The sequence below is a fragment of the Scyliorhinus canicula genome, chromosome 23, assembly GCF_902713615.1.
Source record: "Scyliorhinus canicula chromosome 23, sScyCan1.1, whole genome shotgun sequence".
NCBI lineage: Eukaryota > Metazoa > Chordata > Chondrichthyes > Carcharhiniformes > Scyliorhinidae > Scyliorhinus > Scyliorhinus canicula.
This window is the reverse complement of record NC_052168.1, coordinates 5,694,398-5,714,007: the sequence shown is the minus strand read 5'-3', so window position 1 is coordinate 5,714,007 and position 19,610 is coordinate 5,694,398. Positions and strand designations below refer to the sequence as shown.

At 44.4% G+C, this 19,610-nt stretch overlaps 3 protein-coding genes across 3 annotated transcripts; all 3 read left to right on the top strand.

Moving 5' to 3' along the window:
• Positions 1-208: 208 nt before the first annotated feature.
• On the top strand, positions 209-2,285 carry LOC119956293 (ferritin heavy chain, oocyte isoform-like). The gene is made up of 4 exons (XM_038783375.1): positions 209-347; positions 984-1,130; positions 1,702-1,827; positions 2,102-2,285. The coding sequence occupies exons 1-4, from the start codon at positions 246-248 to the stop codon at positions 2,246-2,248; spliced, it is 522 nt and encodes a 173-aa protein (XP_038639303.1). The 5' UTR covers positions 209-245; the 3' UTR covers positions 2,249-2,285.
• A 4,058-nt stretch (positions 2,286-6,343) lies between these two features.
• On the top strand, positions 6,344-8,413 carry LOC119956297 (ferritin heavy chain, oocyte isoform-like). The gene is made up of 4 exons (XM_038783379.1): positions 6,344-6,466; positions 7,076-7,222; positions 7,521-7,646; positions 8,194-8,413. Exons 1-4 carry the CDS (start codon positions 6,365-6,367, stop codon positions 8,338-8,340), a joined length of 522 nt encoding a protein of 173 aa, XP_038639307.1. The 5' UTR covers positions 6,344-6,364; the 3' UTR covers positions 8,341-8,413.
• Positions 8,414-15,406: 6,993 nt separating this feature from the next.
• On the top strand, positions 15,407-18,288 carry LOC119956295 (ferritin heavy chain, oocyte isoform-like). The gene is made up of 4 exons (XM_038783377.1): positions 15,407-15,540; positions 16,784-16,930; positions 17,651-17,776; positions 18,072-18,288. The coding sequence occupies exons 1-4, from the start codon at positions 15,439-15,441 to the stop codon at positions 18,216-18,218; spliced, it is 522 nt and encodes a 173-aa protein (XP_038639305.1). The 5' UTR covers positions 15,407-15,438; the 3' UTR covers positions 18,219-18,288.
• Positions 18,289-19,610: the final 1,322 nt, after the last annotated feature.

Genomic DNA, 19,610 nt, shown 5'->3' with positions numbered 1-19,610 from the left:
CCATCCTTCTCTTTCCTGTATTCCACAGACCTGATTGGCTCTGGGTATCACACCCAACCCCCTCTCATTGATTAATTGGTGCCTGGATTCATGGCAATTTCCGGATTGGCTATCAGAGATGGTCAATCATCATTGGTGATGTCATTCCCTGGTTGAATGCAGGATGTCCCAGTTGTATAAATACAAGAGCTTGTGAGGACCAAGCTCATGTTGTTGCTGTTTGACTTGGGCCATTAACCAGTAAGATGGCTTCCCAAGTGCGTCAGAACTACCACAAGGACTGTGAGGATGCTGTTAACAAGCAGATCAACCTGGAGCTCTATTCCTCCTATGTTTACCTCTCCATGGTGAGTTTTGTATTTTGGGAGTCCTATTTTAAATATAAGACAGTGGCTTTGTTTCTTTTGGAGTAGGTAGAGTTTCCCTAGGTTAATGAGTTGGCTTTAGATATACTTCCTCCCCAGACTGAATAGATTGAACACTCCAGACAGGAGTTAGCCCCTTTTTTCACACCTGCATCCTATGAATTTTCTGGTAGAAGGATTAGTTTGAAGATACCTAAACCGCTCTTTTCCAATTGAAGAGGAGCAATTAAATGTAATTGGCTGGCTGGTTTACTGAATTTGAAGGATTTTCTATTTTCCTCCATTGGTGTGAGAAAGGACGTAATTCATTTTGGTCAACAAACTTCAATCCAAAAAGCATTATTACTTGGCGCAATTGTTAGCACTGCTGCCTCACATCAGCAGGATCCCGGGTTTGATTCTGACTTCTGGTGACTGTCTGTGTGGGTTTCCTCCGGGTGCTCGGGTTTACTCCCACCATCCACGGGGATTGGTTTGAACATACTGAGGAAAAGCATTGATAAAGCAATTTATTTCGGGTCCGCTAATTGAAGGTCAGTATTGAGGTCAGGGACGTGTGAGGTGAGTCTGATAGATTGGGGTCTAACCAGTGTCTTTTTCCACTGTCTCTACCTGCAGTCCTCTTACTTTGACCGGGATGATGTTGCCCTGCGTCACTTTGCTGAGTTCTTCAAGGAGCAGTCACATGAGGAACGGGAACATGCTGAGAAACTGATGGAATTCCAGAATAAACGTGGAGGCCGCATCATCCTGGAGGATGTCAAGGTTGCAATTTAACAGTCTTCTGTGGTGATGCAATTTCACGTGTGTTTTTTTTCTGGACTTTTAAATCTTGCTACTCCACCATCTCTGGACTGTGAGCAGTAGTAAAATTGCGAGTGTGACTATAGATAAAATATGATTTCACCTTTGACGCACTTGAACTCGTGAACACTGAGGATCAATAAATGGGTGCTCCAGAAAGTATTGGTTGAACCAATTGTGGGGCTAATCTAAGGATAGTCTTGAAAATGTGGGCTCTTGCTATGACCCATGGGTAAAGTCAGGACTTCACAAGACTTTGACTGAGCAGGAATAGAGTTTCATTAGCTCTGCTCTGCCAAGCCAAATGACATCTACTGCCAGCAATAGAAACATAGACAATACAAGCAACAGGAGGCGATTTGGCCTTTGCCCCTGCTCTCCCATTCATTACAATCGTGGCTGATTATCCTGCCTTTTTTACTTTAGCCCCAAGAGCTAATGGTCTCCAATGTTACCTTCCATGATTAAACACACATTACTCAACATTCTTAGTGCAGCACAAAAAAGACCTTTCTCTCTTTCCCCTTTTCAGAAACCAGAGCAGGATGAGTGGAGCAATGGTCTGCAGGCAATGCAGAGAGCTCTGCAGATGGAGAAGAATGTGAACCAGAGTCTGCTGGATCTGCACAAACTCTCCTCTGGGAACACTGACCCTCATGTGAGTTGCATTTTGTTTTCTTCTCCAGTGATGATGTTGAAATCTGTAGTCATTTGCAGAATTTGTTTTTGGTTTCCCATTGCTGGGTTTGACTAAATTCCGTTTTGAGGCATGTTTATCTTCACTCCCCAGGAGAATGGTGAATTGCCACTTTTTTGTGGGTAAATTCTGGCTAAATCTACCCACAACACCCATGTGCATCAAATTTGCCATCTTGAGGAGGCGGGCGGGAGGGAAAGATCCCCACTAATTCTCTTCTGTCCTCGTGTTTCAGCTTTGTGACTTCCTGGAGACTCACTACTTGGATGAACAAGTGAAGATGATCAAGAAGCTCGGAGATCACATCACCAACCTGAAGAGACTGGGAGCCCCTGACAATGGCACGGGAGAGTACCTGTTTGACAAGCTCACCTTGGACTGACTCGACAATCCTTTTCCAAATCATGAAGGGCAATGAAGAAGAAGAATTGAACTTTGTTTATTTTCGTGCACTAATTCAGTTATGAGATATTGCTGTATTTGGAAATAAATGCCACTGACCAGATTTGTTTTCCTTGTGTAATTCAGTAGCTGATGTGATTGGTTCACAAAGATTTCTAGCTGTCTAACATCTGATCCTTAATTATTCCCTTCTCCTTCTTTACCCCCCCCCTCCACCATGAGGTTCTTCAGCAAAAGTGATTTCCTTACTAAGTTATTAAAAAGGTCTTTGACCCTTCTCAAAGGGGGAGCGGATCTGGCTCAGACTTGCATCCCTCAACAAAAGGAAGACATTTGACATCTGTACTATGTTGTCACCAACCTGTTCCCTCTTGTTAAAGATGTGGATGCAGTCCAGTTTATTGCAACCAGCCCCCCTATTCTCAAAGCGCGATAGTTCCTAGTGTCCTGGAGAGGCCAGGTAACTTAAACTCTAGATTGAGTGAAAAGATCTGATCTTCAGTCATAGAAGTATCATTGGGACTAGTAATCCAGAGACCCAGGGCACTGGAGGTTCAAGTCCCACCTTGGCAGCTGGTGGTGTTCAAATCCCAATAAATTATCTCCTGTCTTGGTAATGGTGACAACCCATCTGGTTGGGGTTGATGCTAGAAAAACAGCTTAAATAGGCGAATAGAATTGTATTCTTCATCGCGGTGGCTGGGGTGGAGGTTACAAAACGACTGTACAAGAAGCAGCTCAGACAGCATCAGGAATGTCCAGTTTGGAGAAGGAACTCTGCTCATCAATCACTAGGGTGGGAGATGTGCGCAGTTGATCAAGCCTCCCCTACTCCAAAGGTCACCACATTAGTTTAACTCTTCAATTCCATTACCAAAATATAATCTTTGTTATTGTCCAAGGTAGGCTTACATTAACACTGTAATGAAGTTACTGTGAAAATCCCACAGTCGTCACACTCTGGAGCCAGAGGGAGAATTCAGGATATTCAATTCACCTAACAAGGAGGTCTTGCTGGAGGAAACCGGAGGAAACCCATGCAGACACAGGGAGAACATGCAGGCTCCACACAGTGACCCAAGCTGGGAATTGAACCTGGCTTCCTGGTGCTGTGAAGCATCAGTGCTAACTACTGTGCTACCGTGCCGTCAATGAGGCCAAGTGCTCACCTTCACTATGGTTACCTGAAATAAAAGAAACATTAACCAGGCTTCTTTTGATAATGAACAAACTTTAGTTTATGAGAGAACCATTATTGGCTGAATAGAAAGGCAAAGTTGTATCAACAGATGGTGTGAACTCTGAAAGTATAAGTGTTACTCTTTGAATGCCATAGATTTCCCACACACCCGCACGCACCTGAAAAATAATCGAATTTAAAACAAAAGGAATTCTGTAAAAGGTTCAAAGTCAATTGTTCAACAGCAAAGGATAGGTAGTGGTGTCTGTGAAATGGTGTCTGGGTTATACGGTTCGTCTCTCAGGGCTGATCCATGGAACAATCAGTGAATCTTGAACTGCTTCACGGAGGGGCTCGAGGAATATTTGAGTGCTGTATTTCACCATGTAGAGCAACTCGGGAGCTGGATATATTCACCTCCAGCTGTGGATTGTCTCTGGACTGCAAAATGGCTGCTGTCTTCCTCTCAAACAGTCACCCCTTCTCTCCTCCGAGCACTTTTTTAAAAAAAAACAGATCTAGGCATTGTAATGTTCTTGTCGGATGGTCTGGTTTATTACAAGAACACTTGTAGCTAAAGCTATAAATCATTCATTAACAGAAACTGTGGGTAAACTATATACAAAACCATAGATTAATAGCAGTAAAATAATGCACAAGCAACCTCTCCCTTCAGCTTCTGCCAGCCAGTCTGAGGTCAGCTGTCTCTAACATTCACTTATAGACAAGTGAGACGCCTAGTGGTCAGTCGGTGAATTACAACACAACAATGATATCTCTTCAGGCGTAGCTTTTTTCAGAGTTGTAAAATAACCTGTGCCTACCCCTCCCCCCCAACCCCCACCCTACCCCACCCTAACCCCACCCTACCCCCAGCCCCGCTTTGTACACAATCCACCAAGGTCAAGAGGCTTACAGTTTTTTTATCAGAACTGTTTCATTATCTTTCTGATACAAAGCTCTGATATTCCAGAAACAGTGGTCAGAGCCTTGCATTGATCCATTAAGAGACGTTGGACGGGATTTATTGACCACCCCGCCGCTTATTTTCCGGTGGGGGGAGGTGGAGGTGTCAATGGGATTTCCCGCTGACTGTATTCCTCACCGGCGGGAAGCCCGTGGGCCGGCTCGGGACCGCAATTTCCGGTTGTCGTCTTTTAAAACACAAATTCTCCCAGACTGCTCTTAGCCCTTGAAGATGAACCATTTTCTGTGATTAAATTGTTCATGGTAGCTATTTAACAACACTCATAATCATTTATTGTCACAAGTATGAGGTTACTGTGAAAAGACCCTTGCTGCCACATTCCAGTGCCTGTTCAGGTAAGCTGGAACGGGAATTGAACCCACGCTGCTGCTGGCCTTGTGCTGCATTACAAACCAGCTGTCTAGCACACTGAGCTAAACCAGTGGCCTGCTGGTGACATCAGACCCACAGCAAAGTGGTTGACTCAAAACTGCCCCTTCGAAATGGCCGAGAGAGCCACGGGCAACAAGTATTGGCCTTGCAAGCAACAACCACGGTCCACAAATTAATGTGGAGAAAAAAGTATACTCGGAAGTTTTCAGACAATGGGGAAACCACTGGTGCCTACAGCTCTTATGTTTGGGGATAAAGCTCCACATCCCATTTAACGGTAACTGAGCGATAGCTTTCTGTTTGATAATCACCACAAATCCATTTCGCATTTCCCCAATTTGTCTGTTGGTTTGCGGATTCTCTGTGGCTTGACTGCGGCAGGTCAGCCTCGTCCAATCAGTGTGCTCAACGCTGTCCACGCACTGAAATTGCTAAAAAAAACCATTGGACGGAAGATGAGTCTTTGGAACTCCCTTCCTGAAAAGGTGGGGAAGCAGAATCTTTGAATATTTTTAAGGCTGAGGTAGATAGATTCTTGGTAAGCGGGGCTGGGAACGCGGGGTCAAAGGTTATCGGGCAGAGGTTTGAGGTCTTTACCAGATCAGTCAAGACCTCATTAAATGGTCATGCAGGTTCGAGGGGCTGAATGGTCCATTCTGCCTCCTTGTCCAGAGGTTTGTGCGGCAGCTACAAAAACAAATTAAATAGACTAATGGAATTTTATTCTTCATCTAATGGGGGCTGGAATAGAGAGAGGTAGAGGTACCAGCAACAGCTGTACAAAGAGCAGCTTAGAACACATCTGGAACACTGTGTCCATTTTGGATAAATTGGCTTTTGTGGAGATGCAGAAACGATTCACTGGAACGGAATCATCACTAAAAGGGTTAAACGATGAGGACAGTTTGCATCGACTGGTCTTTCAATCACAGAGTCTAGAATTAGGGGACTGTTGAAGATGATTATTGGATTTGATAGGGTGGATAGAGAGAAGCCAGAGAGAATCAGAGAATCTCCACATGGCAGAAGGAGGCCATCCCCAGGTGGGAAGGGAGGCGCAGCCTTAACGTTAGAACCAGGTTGTTCAGGAGTGAAGCTCGGAAGCATTTATTCAACAAAGAATGCTGGAAATCTGGAACTCTGTCACCCAAAATGTCAGAGGTCATTTCAACATTTCAACTCTCAGGTTGTTAGTTTTGTTATGTGAGGGGTAAATGGGACTGAGACGTGTTTACAGAGTTAGAATTCAATCCAGTCACAATATGAATGGTAGAAAATATTTGAAGGGTTGAATGAACCAATCACGAGTAGCCATCCTTATCTTTCTTGTATTCCACAGACCTGATTGGCTCTGAGTGTCACACCCAACCCCCTCTCATTGATTAATTGGTGCCTGGATTCATGGCAATTTCCTGATTGGCTATCAGAGATTGTCAATCATCATTGGTGATGTCATTCCCTGGTTGAATGCCGGATGTCCCAGTTGTATAAATACAAGAGCTTGTGAGGACCAAGCTCATGTTGTTGCTGTTTGACTTGGGCCATTAACCAGTAAGATGGCTTCCCAGGTGCGTCAGAACTACCACAAGGACTGTGAGGATGCTGTTAACAAGCAGATCAACCTGGAGCTCTATTCCTCCTATGTTTACCTCTCCATGGTGAGTTTTGTATTTTGGGAGGCCTGTTTTCAATTTAAGCCAGTGGCTATGTTTCTTTCTGAGCAGGTAGTTTCCCTAGGTTAATGAGTTGGCTTTAGATATATTCCCTCCCCAGACTGAATAGATTAAACACTTCAGATAGGAGTTTGTCCCTTTTTTCACTCCTGGATTCTATGACGTTTCTGGTAGAAGGATTAGTTTGAAGATACCTAAACCTCTCTTTTCCAATTGAAGAGGAGCAATTAAATGTAATTGGCTGGCTGGTATACTGAATTTGAAGGATTTTCTATTTTCCACCATTGGTGTGAGAAAGGCTGTAATTCATTTTGGTCCACAAACTTCAATCCAAAAAGCATTATTACTTGGCACAGTGGTTAGCACTGCTGCCTCACATCGGCAGGATCCCGGGTTTAATTCTGACTTTTGGTGACTGTGGGTTTCCTCCCACCATCCACAGGGATTGGTTAGAACATACTGAGGAAAAGCATTGATAAAACAATTTAGTTTCAGGCCCCCTAATTAGTGGCCAGCATTGAGGTCAGGGACGTGTGAGGTGAGTCTGATAGATTGGGGTCTGACCTGCCTCTCTCCCACTGTCTCTACCTGCAGTCCTCTTACTTTGACCGGGATGATCTTGCTCTGCGTCACTTTGCTGAGTTCTTCAAGGAGCAGTCACATGAGGAACGGGAACACGCTGAGAAACTGATGGAATTCCAGAATAAACGTGGAGGCCGCATCATCCTGGAGGATGTCAAGGTTGGATTTTAACCTGGAGTCTTCTGAAATGCAACTTTGATTACTTGGTATTGGGAATAGCCCAATAGATGCTGGCCCAGCCAGTGACTCCCACATCCCATTTTCTCCAGTGAGATTAAGTATCTTTGACCCATGAACTTGGAGATAGTGGAGTTGAGGTTCATTTGAGATCCTGCTGTCCCCTCTCATCTACTCGATTAGAACCCAATGCTTTAGATAGGAACCTTTTTATTGAGGTTGTTGCAGTCTTTAAATTTCTCAGTTTTGCAGTAAAACCTTCTCCATAACCTTTTTTCAGAAACCAGAGCAGGATGAGTGGAGCAATGGTCTGGAGGCAATGCAGAGAGCTCTGCAGATGGAGAAGAATGTGAACCAGAGTCTGCTGGATCTGCACAAACTCTCCTCTGGGAACACTGACCCTCATGTGAGTTCTGTAAACTCTTTCTCACGTGATGTTGGAGCTGATATTGTAATCTGCAATTCACCCTGTAGCAGAACTTCATAGATTTGTTTCACACTTGAGGACTTGTTCTGTTTTAAGCAAAGGATCACCTACACTGAACCTGGATCACTCTTTAATTCTGAGGTGGCAATATGTTCCTTCACTCCAGTTTAATACAATTGTGTGAAGTGCCTCTTGTGGGTAATTCGCCCACGTGCCTCAAGTTTGGCTTAAAAGGTGGGGATAAGTTTTCATTTTTTTTTAAAAAGAAACGGAAGGAGGAACTACCCCTTGCAGAGGCTGGTGAATTTGTGGAACTCACTACCCCATAGTGCGGTGGAATCTGAATCATTTAAATGGTTTCAAGAAAGGGGTAGATTTATTTCTGATAAAAGGGTGGGGAGGTGGATTTGGCATCGACCATGATCTGATGAAATGGCGGAACGGGTTCAAAAGGGCTAAATTGCTGACGTCTGCTCCCAATACCTGTCCAGGTCCACACTAATAATGCTACTAACTCTTGTTCCAGCTCTGTGACTTCCTGGAGTCTCACTACTTGGATGAACAAGTGAAGATGATCAAGAAGCTCGGAGATCACATCACCAACCTGAAGAGACTGGGAGCCCCTGTGAATGGCACAGGAGAGTACCTGTTTGACAAGCTCACCCTACATTGACTGGGATTCTAGATCGGTGTATATATTAGTGTAATCAATTGTGATAATTTACACAAATAAAAAATTGACTTGATGAAAATTGCATGGCTGATTTAGTATCTATAACATTGATTCCATAACTTTCCCTTCAACCCATTTCACATCTACCCAGAATAGCTTGATTTTCTCTGAATTGTTAGTGCAGCTTTGTAGGGGATTTCCTTCCTACAGAAGGATTTTCTGATGTATGCCAGGGTAGGAAGTTGCTGCAGCATGGTATTTCTCCAGTGTCAGAAAATGCCTACAATTGAGTTGTCTTTGTTTTGTCCTCCCTCACCCTGATTTGGGTGGCATCAACTACTTTATTTTGGCCAGAATAAAATTTTGCCCCCTCCCAACTATTGCCAATACTTCTGTGGATTGCAGATAGCATTAGGAAAGGCTTGGGTCAGGCAGCTTGAGCAAACACTAGAAGGGTTTCCTTTCAAATCACAAGAGGCTAAAAACACTGCTCCACATAGGGTTTTGGCAATTAAATTCCACTCCTGATTTACCGAATAAAAGATTTCTATTCTGAGTCCTGCTTTCTGTCCCTCTGTAGTGTACTGGTGCTAGCTTAAGAGTTGCTTTTGGCAGAATGACTCAATTACAATTCTAGCAGATTGAACTTCATTGTAATGTTAATGTAAGCCAACTTGTGACACTAATAAAGATTATTATCAAACTACACCTACAGACATGCAGGCACCTAGGTTTAACATGCAGCTAAACAGGCTTTTAACTTTTTCTTGGTGAACAAAAATAGTATCTTAGTGTCACAAGTAGGCTTGCATTAACTCTGCAATGAAGTTACTGTGAAAATCCCCTAGTTGCCATACTCCAGTGTGTGTGTGAGTACACTGAGGGAGACTTCAATGTCCAATTCGCCTAACAAGAATGTCTTTTGGGACTTGTGTGAGAAAACCAGAGCACCTGGAGGAAACCCACGCAGACACGGGAAGCATATGCCGACTCTGCACAGACAGTGACCCAAGCTGGGAATCGAACCCTGGCACTGAATCAAACCCTGGTACTGTGAATCAACAATGCTAACCACTGTGCTACAATGCAGCTCATGTACTATCTCTGTTTCCTAACTGGGTGGGATCTCTATTTGCAAACTCACTGATCTCTATTGGGACGCTTTCATTCTGCGGCCAAATAGAATCCAAGTCAATGAAAGTGACATAATCGAGTGCCACGTGAGAGAATTGGGGGAAATCTTTGGTAGATAATTGGTTGGCAGGTAGTAGTCAGTAAGGATAATGAGTACAACATCCAAATAGGATGTGACTAGTGGTCTTGGAGGTATTTGTATTGTATCCTTAATTTATCAGGCTAACAGAATGCTATATCTACATTTCCATTAAATTAGGTGCCACAGTAAGTGCTGTAGATGGGGATATAAATCTGTAAAGGAACATTGATGGATTGCATTGGTGTGGCAGATGCAATTCAATGTGCGATCATCCACGTTTGATCGAGGAAGATAAATCATTGTTTTTTATTAAATAGGGAGGAGCTAGGAACTGTGGGAGAGCAGAGACATCTAGAGGCCATGTACGGAAATTGCTTTAAGCTAACTAACAGACAAAGAGGCCTAATGGGATAAACTGTGGCAGCTTTGTCTTCACCTTGAGGCTTGGGGAGGGGGATTTAAATACGAAAGAGCACAGGTTATGTTACATTGTCTAAAACTCGGGTGTAACCTAATCTGAAGTACAGTGATCAGTTCTGATGTATTACCCTTGAGCAGGTGCGGCACAGATTCACCAGTATCATTAGAGGGGTGGTGACGTAGTGATATTGTCACTGGACTAGTAATCCAGAGATCCAGGGCAATGTCTGGGGACCCCGGTTCGAATCCCACCTCGACAAAGAGTGAAATTTGAATTTAGTAACAAATCTGATTCTCATCAAAAATCCATCTGGTTCACTAAAATGTCCTTTAGGAATGGAAATCTGTGGTCTTTACCTGGTCTGGCCTACATGTGACTATTATTGGGCGGCACAGTGGTGAGCACTGCTGCATCACAGCACCAGGGACCCAGGTTCAATTCCGGCCTTGGTTGACTGTCTGTGCAGAGTCGGCACGTTCTCCTTGTGTCTGCGTGGGTTTCCTCCGGGTGCTCCGGGTCCCTCCCACAGCCCAAAGATGTGCAGGTTAGGTGGGTTGCCCCTTCACGTTCAAAAGGTTAGGTGGAGTTACTGGGTTACGGGGATAGGGTCAGAGCGTGGGCCTAGCTAGGGTGCTCTTTCAGAGGGTCAGTGCAGACCTTATGGGCCGAATGGACCTCCTTTTCAACTGTAATGATTCTATTCCACAAGTCAAACCAGACGGACATCCTAGGCACTGGAAGCAGGCGTGGGAAACAGCCCTGTCGCCCCTGAAAAGTCATTCTCACTAACATCTGGGGGCTCGTGTCACAATTGGGAGAGCTGTCTCCGAGACTGGGCAGGCAACAGCCTGACATAGTCATATCCACGGAATCATATCTTACAGATAACATCCCAGACACCACCATCACCATCCCTGTGATGAATGCAGGAATTTAAGATATATTGTGCAATAGGTATTTAGTGCAGTACAGCTTAAAGGCCTGGGTTAGTATGTGTTTGACTGCTGCAGACATGTTTTAAAAGAATCCTGGTTCAAAAGGCAAGTATGTTTTGGGAGCCATGGGTGCAATTAGGGCATCGTAAAAAGCTTGGGCTAATGCAGTTTTGTTTGGATTAAGGTTGGGGGGGGGGGGGGTCCCTGAGGAGTTAATTAGATTTCAGCTTGGTAAAATTATGTAGTTATTGGGTGGAGCAAATGTATCGGGCATTTTGCAGGAAAGCAGAGTTTCAGTTGAGAGTTGGACGGAGCTGCGAGCAGAGGTCAAGCATTTTGCTCTCAATTAAAGTAGTTCAGTTAAAGATATGTCCGTAAACAGATTAGCAGTTTATTTCCAAGCCATTCAACATTATCTGGTTAGAAGGTGAGCTGAAGAGCTGAAACAAGCTGAGAAGAATCTTCCGAAGGCAGCCAGAGTTTCTGCTTGGTTCTCTCGGGAGTCAGATCTTTTCTTTAAAGCAGTGTCAAAAGGTCTCTCTTCCGCAAAGAACTATGTTCCTGAGTGCTAAATATATTTTCACAGTGGATTGACAGCTGAGATTTTTCTTGTTGTTTTAGTGGAAATAAAGATAGCAGTTAAGGGTTATTGAGTCACTGCATTGATTCACATTGTTTAAGGGGTAATTGTAAGTTATTTTCTGGGGTGATGTTAAAGATATTTTATGCTGTGTAAGGAATAGTTTGCTTCTCTCTACCCGATCCTTATTTCTTCGTGAAATCATTCCTGGAGGGAGGAATCCTTTCCTCAAAGTCTTACAAAATTAAAGTAAAATGTTAGGGCTGCCGTTCAGAATCCTAGCCACTGTTGGAGTTCGATCAGGGATCATAATACCTGGGTGCATCCTGTCCCACCAACAGGACAGAAGTGGCACCACAGTGGGAGTTGACCTGGGAGTCCTCAACATTAGATTTTGGATCCCATGGAGTCTCATGTCAAACATGGACAAGGTAACCTCTTATTGATTACTACGTAATGCCTCCTCCCTCAGCTGATGAATCCGTACTCCTCCATGTTGATCGCCACTTTGAGGAAGCATTGAGGGTAGGAAGGGCACAGAATATACTTTGGGGGGGAGGGAGGGCACCAATGTCCGTCACCAAGATTGGATCTGTAGCACCACTGGAGACGGCACAGACCGAATCTTAAAAGATATAGTTGCTGGACGGGATCTGTGGCAGGTGGTGAGGGAACCAGCAAGAGAGGGAAAACACACCTGTCCTCATCGCACCGTCCTTGCGGAGCCAAAGTTCCGCCTTCCTGCTGTGTGGCATTCTTTCAGCGATCACTTGCTAATGAGTTTGATTGGTCACCCGAGAAAATCTGTGTCACTGGTCGCGGGTTCTGTGGGTCCTTGCGTGGCTGATGAGCCCGCTCCTAGAGTCACACCTCCGACCACACGCTTGGCAAGTATTTCCAGGAGTTGGGATTAGTCCTCGGACTCAGGATCGCTGATATTCCTTTCTCAGGCTCCTTTTCCTGACCTCCTCTTACCGTCACTTGTTCTTGAAGAATTGTACACCTTCAGACACGAGGTTCCTTCAAGTAGGTCTCTTCTGAGCAAGAATCTCCCAGACATTGATGTCCATGTTGTATTTCTTAAGGTGAGCCTTCAGGGTGCTGCTAAGCTCTTCCTTTGACCTTCTCTTTGAAAAGATCTAGCAATACAAGAATGGACATCCACGAGGCGCCGTGGTCCATCAACAGCAGCAGAATTGTATTCAACCACAACATGTAACCTCATGGCCTGGCATATCCCCCACTCTACCATTACCACCCAGCCAGGGGATCAACCCTGGTTCAATGAAGAGTACAGGAGGGTACGCCAGGAGCAACATCAGGCAGACCGAAAAATGAGGTGTTGACCTGGTGAAGCTACAACACACTTGTGTGTCAAACAGCATAAGCAGTGAGTGGTAGACAGAGCTAAGCGATCCCAAATCCAACGGATTAGATCTAAGCTCTGCTGTCCTTCCGCACCCAGTCATGAATGGTGGTGGACAATTAAACAACTCACTGGAAGAGGAGGCTCCACAAATATCCCCATCCTCAATGTAACCAGTCTTCAGCCAATTCAATTAACTCCATGTGATATCAAGAAACGGTTGAAGTCACTGGACACTGCAAAGACTTTGGGCCCTGTCAATATTCCAGAAGTAGTGCTGAAGACTTGTGCTCCAGAACATGCTTATCCCCTAGCCAAGCTGTTCCCTTGCAGCTACAACACTGGCATCTACTCAACAATGTGGCAATTTGCCCAAGCTTGTCCTGTACACAAAAAGCAGGACAATGCCAACCCAGCCAATTCACACCCCATCAGTCTACTCTTGACAATCAGTAAAGTGAAGGAAGAGGTCATCAACAGTGCTATCAAGTAGCAATAACCTGCTCACTGACTCTCAGTTTGGGTTCTCTCAGGCTACTCAACTCTTGACCTCATCACAGTCTTGGTTCAAAAATGGACAAAAGAGTTGAACTGCAGTGAGAGTGGTTGCCCTGACATTAAGGTAGCATTTGATCGAGTAGGGTATCAAGGGGCCCCAGCAACACTGGAGTTAATGGGAAGCAGACGGAAAACTCAATGCTGGTTGGTCATACCTGGCACAAAGGAAGATAGTTAGGTGGATAGGTTAGGTGGATTGGCCATGATAAATTGCCCGTAGTGACCAAGAAAAGGTTAGATGGTGTTATTGGGTTATGGGGATAGGGTGGAAGTGAGGGCTTAAGTGGGTTGGTGCAGGCTCAATGGGCCGAATGGCCTCCTTCTGCACTGCGTGTTCTATGTTCTAGTTATGGTTATTGGAGATCAATCTTCTCAGTCCCAGGACATGACGCCAGGATGTTCACTGATGATTGCACAATGTTCATCCCCATTCGCGACGCCTCAGCTGCTGAAGCTGTCCATATCCAAATGCAGCAACCTGGACAATATCCAGGCTCGGGGCTGACAAGCGGCAAGTTACATTCGCACCACCACAAGTGCCAGGGAATGATAATCATTTCCACCAAGAGACATTCAATGGTATTTTTAATTGCTGAATCCCCCAACATCAATATCCTGGGGGTTACCATTGACCAGAAACTGAACTGAACCAGCCGTATAAATATTGTGGCTTGAATAGCAGGTCAGAGGCTGGGAATCCTACGGCGAGTAACTCACCCCCTGACTCTCCAAAGCCTGTCCACCATCTACAAGGCACAAGTCAGGAGTGTGATGGGATACTCTCCGCTTGCCTGGATGAGTGCAACACAAACAACACTTAAGAAGCTCGACACCATCCAGGACAAAGCAGCCCCGCTTGATTTGCACCCTTTCCACAAAACATCAATCCATCCACCACCGAGGCACAGTAACAGCCGTGTGTACCAGCTACAAGATGCACTTTAGGAATTCACCAAGGCTCCTTAGACAGCATCTTCCAAACCCACGACCACCACCATCTAGAAGGACAAAGTCATGATGTGGAGATGCTGACGTTGTACTGGGGGGAGCACAGTAAGAAGTCTTACAACACCAGGTTAAAGTCCAACAGGTTTGTTTCAAACACTAGTTTTCGGAGCACTGCTCCTTCCTCAGGTGAACGAAGAGGTATGTTCCAGAAACATATATATAGACAAACTCAAAGATGCCAGACAATGCTTAGAATGCGAGCATTTACAGATAATTAAGTCTTTACAGATCCAGAGATAGGGGATCGCCTGGAACTCCTTCCCTCACAGCACAATGGATGTGCCTACACCACATGGACAACAGTGGTTCAAGAAGGCAGCTGACCACCATTTTCTCAAGGGCAATTTGGAATGGGAAATAAATGCTGACCTAACCAGCGACACCCACATCCTGTGAATGCATCAAAAGAAAAATATACCAATATTAAGTTATGAGTCTGCAGAAACTAGTGTTGTACTCCATCGAAAAGAGAAGACTAAGGGATGATTATAATTCAGGCTGTTTTAGTTGATTAATAGCGCTGATAGCGGAGTTATTATTTCTTATGGTGAAATAGTCCAGAAAGAGTTTTATTAAGATTAGAACTATTTAGTGGTGATGCTGGGAAATATTTCTTCACACAAAGCACACAAACCCCCTCCAATATTGAAGCTCAATTAAACATTTCAAAACTGAGATTGTTAAATTTTTGTTATGTAAGGGGCTGAAGGAATTAGGATCCATACAGACCTGAGGGGCTGAATGGTCTCCTCCTAAATTAGATAAGAGAATAATCAGCCACACCTGCCTGCATTCTAATATTCTGATGGCTCTGGGTACCATACCCCACCTCCCTCTCTCTAATTGGTGCCTGAACTCAATGAAGACTCCTGATTGGCTATCAGGGATTGCCAATTGGCGATGTCATTTCCTGGTTGAATGCCAGCTCTTCCCAGTGGTATAAATAGAAGAGCTTGAGCATTGAGCAGGTCAGGTTGTTACTGTTTGAGCTTAAGTTTGAGTGTCAGTGAGACAATGGCCTCCCAAGTGCGTCAGAACTACCACAAGGACTGTGAGGATGCTGTTAACAAGCAGATCAACCTGGAGCTCTATTCCTCCTATGTTTACCTCTCCATGGTGAGTTTGGGGTCCTCTTTTCAAAGTTAAGATGTTGTGTTCTGAGGAGTTGGATTCACCAGGACTTTCCTTTTGAATGTGCCTCTGGCCTGCCTCACACCTAATGCAGTGATTATAATTAACATGATGATCTTGTAGAAGACCTCTTAAAACCCTGTTGTTGCTATTCTGGAGTGCAATCTGAAACTAGTTCTCAAGAGTGTCCATTAGGTTTTTAATAGAGGATTTATTGTGAATGTGTGCAGACCTGGTCAACTACTCAATCTGAAGTATATGTTGGAAGGTTTCTCCTTGGGTGGTGTCTTGGTATTGTTACTAGATTAGTAATACAGGGACCAAATGCTTTGGGGACCTGTGTTTGAATCCTACCATGGCAGATAATGAAATTTGAATTAAGAAGCCTAATGATGAAACCATTATCAATATTGTAAAAACTTCATCCAGTTTACAAATGTTTTTGAGGAAGGAAATCTGCCATCCTTACCTGGTCTGGCCTACATGTAACCCCCAATCCACAGTGATGTGGTTGACTCTTAAATTACCCTAGTGCCACTCTGTTCAAGGGCAAGTGGGGATGGACAAAAATGCTGGCCGTGCCATTGTTGCCTGCATCCTGTGAGTGAATGTCAAATTTTTATTTTTTTTAAATGTGATTTCTAATTTAATCTCTTTTCCAATCAATAACTTCTACATTTGGGACAAAAGGCTTCACTGGCAAGTTAATCAAAATGCTGAAATAATTAAATCCAAAAAATATTCATGACTTGTCTGCTCTGACAAAGCAATTTTCAAAATCAGAAGGTGAAGCAAATTGTTGCTGCTAGAGAATTTTTCCTCTAACTAATTAAATTATTCCGGCTTGAGTCTCTGTCTGTGCGGAGTCTGCACACCCTCCCTGTGTGTGCGTGGGTTTCCTTCGGGTGCTCCGGTTTCCTCCCACAGTCTAAAGATGTGCAGGTTAGGAGTATTGGCCATGATAAATTGTCCTTGGTGTCCAAAATTGCCCTTAGTGTTGGGTGGGGTTACTGAGGGATGGGGTGGAGGTGTTAACCTTGGGTAGGATGCTCTTTCCAAGAGCCGGTGCAGACTCGATGGGCCGAATGGCCTTCTGCACTGTAAATTCTATCTAAAATAAACTTTGTGGATATAGTCAATTGTCTACCTTGATGCTACTGTTGAATTAGCCTTGGATGGGATCTGGATATGACCTGACTCTCCATTCCCATTGTGTCTGTACCTGCAGTCCTCTTACTTTGACCGGGATGATGTTGCCCTGCGTCACTTTGCTGAGTTCTTCAAGGAGCAGTCACATGAGGAACGGGAACACGCTGAGAAACTGATGGAATTCCAGAATAAACGTGGAGGCCGCATCATTCTGGAGGATGTCAAGGTTGGAATTGGAATGTGATCTGTGGATTGGCATGAGGGTATGGGTTGGCATGGAAATAACTTCAATTAGTTAGTCTGCTTCAGATGGAATGCTGGGAGTATTGGTAAGGTGGTGGGTGTCTAGATTAGATGGCATTGTAAACCAGCTGGCAAATATGTGGTGACTTCATCCATGGAGTATATTTGTGCCAGATGAATATGTATTCCCCACCTTCATACTGATCAGATAACTGGTGGTTGGCACTGCTGCTTCAGTGTCAGGGACCCTGGTTCAATTCTGGCCTTGGGTGACCGTGTGGAGTTTGAACTTTCTTCCTGTGTTTGGTTGTTGCAGTTTCTTCCGACAGTCCAAAGATGTGCAGATGGGGTTACAGAGAGGTTGGGGAGTGGGCCTAGGTTAGGTGTGCTTTAGGTGGGTCAGTGCAGACCTGATGGGTCATGAGCTAGCCCCTGGCTGGGCCTTTTCCTCGAATGAGTGGATTGGCTAAAATCGGAGGTAACCTGAATTACTATAAGTGGCTTTGTCGTGTAGTCCTTTGGGATAGTACTGTGCATGCTGGTATTCTTAACTGAAACAAAGAAATGCTTGGAAAAACTCGGGTCTGGCAGCATCTGTGGAGAAGTCATATGGACTTGATTCTCTCGTTTTTATTTAATCAAAAACAAATGCATTGTTGAATAACTGTTCGCCATTCCTTCATCTCCCAAACCCCTCTCCCAGAAACCAGAGCAGGATGAGTGGAGCAATGGTCTGGAGGCAATGCAGAGAGCTCTGCAGCTGGAGAAGAATGTGAACCAGAGTCTGCTGGATCTGCACAAACTCTCCTCTGGGAACACAGACCCTCATGTGAGTTTCTTCCATTTGGACTTTTTGAATAAATTAAAATGGTGGAATCCTCCTGACCCTCCATTTCCCTACATGTAACTCCCTTTCATTGCAGTGTCCATTGGGCTTATTTTAAGAGAACTGCTAATGCAGAAAGGGCATTTGTTGCCATCCTGGTATAGAAACACAAACTTTTTTTTTCCCGTCGATTACATTCTGACCCAAAGGGATTGAAATCCACCTGAAGAGGAATCATTCAATACTTTTATTTCCTGCTGGATGTTAATTAATTCTCCCCTCTTTATTTTTTTTCCAGCTTTGTGACTTCCTGGAGACTCACTACTTGGATGAACAAGTGAAGATGATCAAGAAGCTCGGAGATCACATCACCAACCTGAAGAGACTGGGAGCCCCTGAGAATGGGATGGGAGAGTACCTGTTTGACAAGCTCACCCTGGACTAACATGTGCATCCATTTCTTTCACTGTTCAAATGAATACTTTGCCACCAGATGAGAGAATATGCACTTATCTAATTAAACTATTTATCATGAAACTGATTTTTGTCTGTATGATTTGGTAGGTGACTTATTCAGATCATAAACGATTCAGACATTCACATTGTGAATGTGTCTCTTATTCACTTGTCTCTCTCAGTCCGGAAGAAACGGTTTCGAATACGTTCGTACTTTAGAATATGCTTTATTGCGATCGGGGCTGCTCTTTAGGTATTCTGAAGAAACACCTCTGAGAGTGAAGTTTTGCTCAAAACATCCTTTCTTTATATGTTTTTTAAGGGGCTGCCCCTTGCATTCACTTGAGCTTGCCTCCATTGCAAAGCATAGCTTGTTTTTGCCATAGTTTCGATACATGATTTTACAGACTTTAAAGTTATCTATTGGCACATGAGTATATAGAAATTTTTTTTTTATAAATTTAGATTACCCAATTATTTTTTCTATAAGGGGCAATTTAGCATGGCCAATCCACCTACTCTGCACATTTTTGGGTTGTGGGGGCGAAACCCACGCAGACACGGGGAGAATGTGCAAACTCCACACGGACAGTGACCCAGAGCTAGGATCGAACCTGGGACCTCAGTGCTGTGAGGTGGTTGTGCTAACCACTAGGCCACCATGCTGCCCGTAAAGCAATTTTAGCAAAAACAACAGGTGTTTAGCCACAGTATCAACGGCTCCCACATTTCATATTCCGTCATCCAGCCATCTTCCTTGTTTCTCAAGGCTATTTGGCTTACAGTCATGAGTCGGCTCACGAATTCAATAATAACTCCCTTATTTGTAACTTTCCACTAATGTTACCCATTAATTCTGGATTGTTCTAGCTATTAACCCTTGCTTCACGTTCTCAACATCTGATTATTTCTCTGCCAGTGGCGCTTCAATGCCTGTCCATGGTGTTTGCTTACACCCTAATCCTCACTAAGGGGGATTTCATAGAATTTACAGTGCAGAAGGAGGCCATTCAACCCATCGAGTCTGCACCGGCTCTTGGAAAGAGCACCCTACCCAAGGTCAACACCTCCCCCTATCCCAGTAACCCCACCCAACACTAAGGGCAATTTTGGACACTAAAGGCAATTTATCATGGCCAATCCACCTAACCTGCACATCTTTGGACTGTGGGAGAACCCGGAGAAACCCACACACACACGGGGAGGATGTGCAGACTCCGCACAGACAGTGACCCAAGCCAGAATCAAACCTGGGACCCTGGAGCTGTGAAGCATTTGTGCTATCCACAATGCTACTGTGCTGCCCCTACACGCAGGACATGAGTTTTGTTTTGTGCATCTGATGACTCTTATTTTATAAATTCAGAACTAGTGTTTCTTC

Bases quoted from the DNA above. Each gene is read 5' to 3' on its own strand.
- LOC119956293 (XM_038783375.1), top strand. From the start codon at position 246: ATGGCTTCCCAAGTGCGTCAGAACTACCACAAGGACTGTGAGGATGCT. The intron at 348-983 runs GTGAGTTTTGTA...CTCTACCTGCAG, and splicing joins CCTATGTTTACCTCTCCATG to TCCTCTTACTTTGACCGGGA. The intron at 1,828-2,101 runs GTGAGTTGCATT...CTCGTGTTTCAG, and splicing joins CTGGGAACACTGACCCTCAT to CTTTGTGACTTCCTGGAGAC.
- LOC119956297 (XM_038783379.1), top strand. From the start codon at position 6,365: ATGGCTTCCCAGGTGCGTCAGAACTACCACAAGGACTGTGAGGATGCT. The intron at 6,467-7,075 runs GTGAGTTTTGTA...CTCTACCTGCAG, and splicing joins CCTATGTTTACCTCTCCATG to TCCTCTTACTTTGACCGGGA. The intron at 7,223-7,520 runs GTTGGATTTTAA...ACCTTTTTTCAG, and splicing joins TCATCCTGGAGGATGTCAAG to AAACCAGAGCAGGATGAGTG.
- LOC119956295 (XM_038783377.1), top strand. From the start codon at position 15,439: ATGGCCTCCCAAGTGCGTCAGAACTACCACAAGGACTGTGAGGATGCT. The intron at 16,931-17,650 runs GTTGGAATTGGA...CCCCTCTCCCAG, and splicing joins TCATTCTGGAGGATGTCAAG to AAACCAGAGCAGGATGAGTG. The intron at 17,777-18,071 runs GTGAGTTTCTTC...TTTTTTTTCCAG, and splicing joins CTGGGAACACAGACCCTCAT to CTTTGTGACTTCCTGGAGAC.